Source organism: Apteryx rowi, unplaced genomic scaffold (genome assembly GCF_003343035.1).
Source record: "Apteryx rowi isolate R43461 unplaced genomic scaffold, aptRow1 scaffold_550, whole genome shotgun sequence".
NCBI classification, from domain to species: Eukaryota; Metazoa; Chordata; class Aves; order Apterygiformes; family Apterygidae; genus Apteryx; species Apteryx rowi.
Genome location: NW_020450817.1, coordinates 161,737 through 170,033, shown reverse-complemented (window position 1 = coordinate 170,033; position 8,297 = coordinate 161,737). Strand labels below are relative to the sequence as shown.

Below are 8,297 nucleotides of genomic sequence, written 5' to 3'. Positions count from 1 at the left end.
GGAAAGCAGTTCAGTGCCTCTTTCTGAAAATATAAAGTATTTCAAAAAAGATGTGAGAGAAAGACTACATGTGTCAATCCTAAGTAGAACTGTGTTCTTCCAACTAAGAATATACTTTCTCCAAGCTGCTTTCACAATAAGGTGGTATGTTCTTATCATAATGATGTCAGTTGACCAGGAACCGTGTTTAGGTCCTGCTGTGACCTCTGTCAAAGGAGGGCTGCTGAAGTCTTCCTGAGCAAAGTCCATTGTGATAGAGGAAATCAAAGAGAAATTCCTGGGACAAACCCCTCAGCTCTATGAATGAATAAACTGACTGGTCTAAACATCCTTAATAACAAAGGAAGAACCCTTCTAATGAGCGTACTTAAAAGGCACCAAGACCTCTCTAATCTCATGAACATCCCATGCACTAATATGAAGTGAATTAGCAAGCAGCAGTAACATGCAAGGAAGAAGGGAAGGTGTATAGCTACAGGTTAGGGCCTGAGCCAAAGCCCTGGAAGTCTACAGACTTTGTTTTGTGTTTCAATGGATTCTGGGTCAACCCAGTGTGCAAGAGAGCATTTTACAATACACGGTGACTGGGGGAACACGTGTAGATGAACAAGCACATATTTGTTTTGCAGTGCTTAATAAAGAGGGTGTAAAGAACTAGGTCACTCAGCGTATTTTCTTACAGAATGGTCTATTAATCTCTGTCCATGAAGCAACCATAGATCTCGTAGTAGGGGCTTAGGTAGCTCCCAGAGGTGTTCTGACTTCCTGTAGAATTTGGAAACAGCCATTCTAACTCATCCTGAAATATTTGTTTTTGATCCTTTGACACCATTTTTGGACAGCCTTAAAGAATAAAAAGGGCAGCTCACTTCCTGAGGAATATAGTCTGACTAGAAGAATATTCTAGAAAATATATCTAAGGAAAACAGTTGCACATCCCTTGGGTACTGGGATTTCTAAACAAAACAAAACAAATCATGAACTACCTTTGTATTCAGGGAAAGTATAAGTAACTTTTAGTTAAAAAAAAAGCAAGCAAGGTCCGAAAAGAAAAAAGGGGAGGAAAGACAGATCAACCACGTCTTCTTATTATAGGCTAAGGTGACAGCCAAAAGAAAATTTATCATGTTAAAAGACACAAAGAATTTGCCAAATGATCTAGGTAGCTGAAGAATACTTGCCTGGAGCACTCTACATAAGCTCCTACTAGCGCTAGGAGACTCTCTGAGCCTTAGTCCAAAATGGGAATCAACATTTTCAAAGCTAATAATAACACTAATATTCAAGTAATGCAGATAAATATAAAATTACTTTTAAGCTGTAGCTAACTCTCACTGCTGCCAATAATGAGTCCCAAAAGTCAATTCCAGAGAAAATGAAAATGTAAGCACATATATAGCTAAATATCCAATTTTATTTTGCAAACTAGCAAAGATTTATGGTCAGTGTTGGGATATCTGTTAGATGGCAGGTGTGGGGACTTTAACTGATAGATATGCAGATCTCTGCTATGGCACACAGACCAAGAAACTCAGTTTTCATTTGCAGACTGCAGAAACACACTAAGCACACACATCTTACTACTGTTATGCTATACTTCCAAAACCTTTTTAAGGATTTTTCAGTTGTGAGTTGACCAATATCATCTATCTTAGTCCCTAATTTATGCAATTTCTTACCTTTGAATAAGAAGTGGGAGTAATACTTGAAGGTATTGTAAGACTGCTGCATCAAACCAAAGTTGGGATGAACAGCCATTTGCTTCCCTGCATCGAAACTCCAAGACTGAGAGATCAATTGGCTGCGGAACTTCAAAATGAGGCTGAAGATGCTATGAATAATGTTCATCACAGGAGCTGCCTTCTCAGTCAACAGACCTCTAGCAAAACAAAAACCTTTAAAAAATTAGTTGAATCATTTATTTGCTGTAAGAAGGAAAAAAGGGGGTAACCATCCTTTAGGTTTTCTCTAAAGTTGCTTAAAAAAATAAAAATAAGCCCACAAGACTGCAGCCAGCTGTAATGGTGATTTCGCAAACGGTGCCCAAGCCTAAAATAGTTTGAATGGCCTTCTAAGAAACTGACTTTTGCATTAGTATATCTGATTTCTAGAATGATTTCTGCATTGCAAAAAGGATGACATTTAAAAACGTATCATGCTGAGTTTCTTCAGACTTGAATCCCCTTTCATCCCATCACTTTGTATCCAGACAGCAGCTTTAGATAAGTTATTCTTATTAAAACTGAAAAAAGAGACACAAAAGGACACGTTTCTTCTCCTGTTTACCATTTCTGTTCTTTATCATCTCTTCTGCCTTCCTCTCCCCACCTCTGTGTCATTTCAGCCTCTATTGTTGAAGAACAAACTGAACAACTTTAGCTGCTCTGCTCTTCTTCCCATCCCCTTCCTTCTCACTCTGCTCTATTATAAACCTTAAGGGATCATACAGTTTGCTAGTAATTACACACCTCATACACAGCAACCAAAGGTCTAAAAGCCTGTGATTTCTAAAAGACTCTTGTGCTGCTCATGAATTTGGATGGAGGCATTAGGTCACGTTTGCTCCTTCAAAGAGCAGTCCTGCACACTGCACATGTATTAAAGGCATGTATAATGTACAGAGGGAGCATTTTACAATCCTTTAACCAGGATTATTTGTGCACACTACTCATGCAGAATGAACTAACATTCATTTATAGAGGCTATAACAACAACAGGGTGAGAGAAAAACCAAACCAGGCCAAACGTGCTCTCTAGCCTTCAGGTTAGAGCTGTGTAACTTGGATGGACTTGAGGCTTGCAGAAGCAGAGTGAATGGGAGGTGGAGGCAACTCCAAGGAGTCTGGGGGAATGAAGAGGATGAGTAGCTGAGGAAAAGCATTAAAATATGGATCTCATTATGTGTCAAGAATTTCCTTTCCCCTTCATAAGAGCAACTCTACTCTAGGCGCTTTCACATGTAAAGACTACTTAGTGTGTCAGGTAGAAGTCAGTTTTGCACAAACACATTAGCCCAAATGGATCGGTAAGCTGGCCACTCCATTAACTTAAATATTTGAAGTAAAAATAAGCGTGCTAGTTTACCTGAAGATTGCTTTGTTAAGGTATTCAGCATGCGTTCTGTGAATTTCTTCTAGGTTGCCCACAGAAGACAGTTTGTTTCCAAATTCACACCATGTAACGTGAAGAATCTGATTAGCAATGTAACCTTGAATAACTTTCACAAAATGCTGCATTTCATGTTTATACAGCTGGAGCTGTCGAAACTGAACAGAATTTGATGCATGACTCACTAAAGCTGAAAATAAAAACAGAAATACACTATCATCAGCACCCATTGAGACTGTCTGAAACCAGAATTTTTAAACGAATGAAGGTTTCTATTAGTAGAACCTGTTTAAAATGCCAAAGAAGTTTCTTTAATCAATTTTGGCTTTTGAAGCTTCACATGACCACTTTAAATAGTATGTTTATAATCAATTCTCTAGCAGAGGGCGCTAAAAGCATTTTAAACAGTATGCTCTCTAGTTCACTTATTATTCTTACCAGTGCGTTTTAAATGAAACCAAACATCCTTGAGAGTCCACACCATGTGCTTCAATTGTAGCAAGAAAGAGAAGATCTTGTTGTATTTATTCATGCAGCTCTCAGTGATGACAATATTCAGAGGCCAGTCAACCTAAAAGAAATAACTGAGTGGTGATCATACTACATTTTCATGTTAGAGATGACTATTTTGGAATACTTCAGATACAAGTATTTTAGGGATGTATAAAACATTAATATATGTATTTTAATAATGTAATAAAATGCCCAGGATAAGTAAATCCTATAATTTCAATTACACAATTCTTGGACTCCATTTTTAAAGGTATTCCATTATTAAGAACATACTCTCTCTACCATGGTACCTAAGAATCATGGTATAATTGCAAGACTCCTTCTTTTCTGCATACTTTCTTACCTTGTATCTTAGCTCTAAGCAGCTCAGAGCATCAGGTGCATTGGGCTTGAACACTTCTGGAAGGTACTTGAGTGCAAAAGAAAGATTGGAAGCAAGCTTGGTGTCACCATGAAGACTGTACTGTAATGATTTATTTAGGATAGAATTAAGAACCAGTGGATTCAGCAGTTCACCAGGTGTTTGTCCTGATCCAAGCTACCAAAAAAAAAAAAAAAAAAAAAAATCTAATTACGCAGTATTAATCTAATGGTGTTGACTTCTGAACACAGGTGAATTAAAGTGGGATAGTAAAGTGGTGACTATCCTTTCTTGCGTACCATTCTCACAACCTCTGCAGCAGTTTCTGTCTCTGCAGGAGGGATGCACAAGCAGGATATGATGCAACTTCTGAACTATTTACTCTCCAGAGTATCAGGGCAATCTGATACCTGCACCAATTTTCTTTGATATGTTGGACTGCAGTTTGCTGTGGTTCAGGTGCTGCTAATTATCCCTACTACAGGGAACATAGCCTTTAGGCTCTGGTGGGACAGAATACCCAGGACAGGACCTGCATCAGCTATCTGACTCCTGTCTGCCTGTCTCACCAACCTGGCACCCTCAGAGATATACAAATCAAGGTACTTATGCAGCCTAAATCCCTAAGTGCTTTCCCTTGCTGGGTACAAAGCATTCTTAGGGTTTGGAGAGATGGATTAACTATCCTACAGCCGTGTATCTTCACTGGCAACCAGATACATTAACACAGGCTATCACTCCTACCTTGCTGCCTCACCCAAGAACACAGGGATAAGTCACAAGAATACCATCTCATCAGAGGGCCCAGCACTCTCTTCAGATGCCCTCCACACTGCAGGATGTTTGACATGAGAGTGTGCATTTTACAACATGAGCCTCTGTGCTGGGTCTCAGCCAATGGCAACAGGCTCTTCCAGTTTTGCTGCAAGCTGATGGGAAGGGACAGAGCAATAGTGTAGTAGCATTAATAGCACAATCTCACAGGAAAGAGTGAAATTCCCTTCCATACCTGCTGATCTGGCAAAATTAGAAATTATCATCCTCAGTGTAACAAATCATTGTACTCTCTTTATTGCTAGGATTAGCAATAGGAAATATTACTCTCTTCTTTGGGACTTCCTTGGGGCATGGGCATCCCTTCTGAGTACTTCTGAGAGAAAAGCTTCTTTCGCTTCAGTCCTTACAGCCTTAACAGAGTTCCTTACTACCAGATTTATTGACATGGCATAAAGAGGAAAACGGCACAAGCCAGGATTCTAATTCACACCATCCACTCATTTCCATTCAAATTCATCCAGAGGTATCAAGCCAAGGCAGACAACCAAAAAACCAAAGGGTTAAGAAGACACAGCAAATACCTTCTCAAACAGCAGGTCACTGAGCGACTGAGCAAACTCCCCATCTTCCATTAACAAAAAGTGTCTCAGTGCCTCAAAATGCTTCTCTACATTCAGTTCCACAAAGTAGTAATCAACTATTGCTTTGTTCACAAGAGAAACGCTAAGAACAAAAACACAAAAAAAGAGAATAGTTTGTAAGAATAATCCTTCTTTACTGTTAAAATTCAGCCACAGCTACAGCAATCAAATTAACACTCCAGTACTTACTCTGATATCCAAGACTGCATGACATTCACATAAACAAAAGAAAATGAGAGGAAGCTTATGCTCAAAATTCTTCATCCAGAGTATGCCAGAAATAAAACCTACCACTTTAGAGAACTGAGTTTTGAAGTATTTGAAGACTGGCTACTTGAACAGTATTGCAGAAGTATCTGAAGACTGGCTACACATAATGATCTTCAGAACACGCTGCTGAGCCTGGAGAAACATTTTTTCAGTAGCCTTCTCTCTGTCACCTCCATGAACAGATTAGGTAGAACTATTAAATCCTTGCTAAGAATATCCTAATGAATAAAGCTCTCACACTAGATACTGAGAGCAGGTCTATACTATAGTTTGCAGTATAGTATAGGTACTCAAACTAGCATTAAACTAATTTGCATATCAGGAATAGTCTAATTCTGCCAGCACACAACTCAGGCTCACTCACTTCGCTCTTTCATTTTGCTGAATACATGCATCTGTATACAGATAGCTCTGGTAGCCAATTTGGATGTTTAAAACTAAATTAGATCTTTCTACATTGCAATAAAAATTTGAATTATAGCATACTTAGTAAAAGGAAACCCAAAACCTACAAGAAAGAAGATTCTAAACCAGAAAGCATTTCAACACATCTGTGAATAATGGTTTTCTTGACAGAAGCTGATCTTTTATGTATTAACAAACTTTTGTTAATATACCATTAGAAATACTAGGAAAATGATCCAACACATATGTAGTTTCCCTATTTATTCCAACAAGAACAACTTCTATTAAACTTCAAAACAGCCTTGAAGAAGCTGGAATGCCCACAGGAACACAAAATATGTCCTGATCACATTTCAACATTCATGAGTTTTCACATAATCAAAAGATTTTCTCTCCTCTTTCAATCTTTCATCTGCTGTTTTTCTTCTCATCATCAGTCTTCATGGATAAAACCAAATATAAACCAGTAAAAATAATATAAATAACACACTTTCTTTTAAAAGAACAAGGAAGCTGATGGTGACAAATCCATTGCTCCAAAATCCAGGAGTCTGAGAGAAAACACTTGTCTCCAAGCCCTTATATTTCAAATAGACCTTCACATTTGTAAGTTTACGTTACTACTTATAATGTAAATCTGAGCTCTTCAGTTAGTAGTGGACCATCCACTGAACCACTTCTGGAAGCAGAAAGAAAATTTAAGAGAACAGATCTGTGCGCAACTCTTGTCTCAGAAAAGGACTAATAACACTAAATAAGTTGCTAAATTAAGGATTCATTATTTCTAACTAATACTCACTGAGATACAAGTGGAGCAGTAATAGAGCGTTTCATCAGCACTGGCAGAGATAAGAGCTCACTCAGTTGTACAGCTGTTTCATCTGTTGCTGGCTGTACCGTAGGATCCACGGGAAAAGTGTATGATCTTGGTATCACATGATGCAAGAGATGAGACACTGGTAGTTCTGCTAAATTTAAAAATATTTGAACTTTGTAAGTTTTTAAGCATTTAAGTATTTAAGCAATTTGATCATCTTTTTTTTACTGATCTCTCCAAACTGTTCTGGAGTAGAAAATCGTAATGTGTCAAAATGTATTTCACATCTTTATGCCTAGAAACAGATTATTTGATTGCTACAGTTTGTAATATCGGTAATTTACTGGTAATTCAGATATTTTTTCTTGTGCTCAGCTTTCTTGCTCAAGTTTACCACATTTTCCTATTGATCTACTATTCCAAGCGTTCTACTCACACATTAAATCGTAACTATCTTGGTATTTTTCAATACAATATTGGTCCGATAAAGCTTTCAAATAAGCTTGTTCTTTCTTCCATGCATCCTCTCCCTCTTCCTCCTCCTTAATCTCGGGAGCATTAGCTTCAGAAGTCAAAGCTGCTTGAAGCACAGTATCTTGTGGAATTGTTGTTTCAGGTTCTTCTGCCTAAAAGAAAAAAATGGACAAATTAGTCTTATGAAAGCTATTGGCTTCAATTATTCACACTCAGTGTGTTCTTACAGGAAACTGAATTGCTGTTCCCATTGAAAATAATACAGCTTGCTTACCTGTATTTTTTCGGACATGTAAAACAATATGGTTTTACAGTAATTAATAAATTAAGAGAGAAACTCATTACCTTAACTACCAGACTGCTTAATCTTTTGAAGAAATGGGAAGTCTTCTCCACAACTACCTTGTTTCTTACCTGTAAGCTCTGTGAGGAATCTGGGGAAGAGTCCTTTTTGACCACATTTGCAATTACTGTAATTACAAGTAAATTAAAGACAGCAATTACTTAGAACTGCTTGTAATTTTTAGTTCATACTACAGATCTGTCCCTGAAGCACTCCAAAACTTCTCTAAAGAATATAGATTGTCACAAAAATAACGACCCCAGTAACAGTTCTTCTCCATAGACTAGCCCAGGCAGTTTTGTGCTTCTCCTCTTCACCGTATTAACACTGTTAGCATCAAATTATTTAAAAGAGAGAAAGAATTTCTTTTAAATTCAGAACACAAGTGGTCTACTCAAGATCATGTTAGGCCTTGCTTTGCAAAGTTTCAGATCAGAATTTTTTTTAATGCTGTAGTAGGATAGGAAATGAGAATAAGCTGAAATTTTTGTCTCTGTATTCTAATAGTGTCTAAAAGCATATGCAAGAAATTAAGAAGTACATACCCATTGAACATAAATATTTTCAGTTTCTTTCATGAGGTCTTAA

The 8,297-nt window shown here is 37.6% G+C and overlaps 1 protein-coding gene across 6 annotated transcripts in view; it reads right to left on the bottom strand.

The window, feature by feature from the left end:
- Positions 1 to 8,297, bottom strand: part of TUBGCP6 (tubulin gamma complex associated protein 6) — a 33,135-nt gene that overhangs the window by 5,417 nt on the left and 19,421 nt on the right. For 2 of the 6 annotated variants that reach the window (XM_026081506.1, XM_026081509.1), the window contains 8 exons: positions 7,781 to 7,836; positions 7,329 to 7,518; positions 6,875 to 7,043; positions 5,341 to 5,482; positions 3,965 to 4,159; positions 3,547 to 3,679; positions 3,085 to 3,298; positions 1,680 to 1,879 (listed from right to left, as the gene is read on the bottom strand). In XM_026081506.1, the coding sequence (XP_025937291.1) occupies positions 1,680 to 1,879; positions 3,085 to 3,298; positions 3,547 to 3,679; positions 3,965 to 4,159; positions 5,341 to 5,482; positions 6,875 to 7,043; positions 7,329 to 7,518; positions 7,781 to 7,836 (1,299 nt within the window). Of the gene's footprint in view, positions 1 to 1,679; positions 1,896 to 3,084; positions 3,299 to 3,546; positions 3,680 to 3,964; positions 4,160 to 4,726; positions 4,912 to 5,340; positions 5,483 to 6,874; positions 7,044 to 7,328; positions 7,519 to 7,780; positions 7,837 to 8,297 lie in introns of those variants that run through there. The other 4 variants (XM_026081508.1, XM_026081510.1, XR_003256015.1 and 1 more) reach the window with 4 other exon arrangements.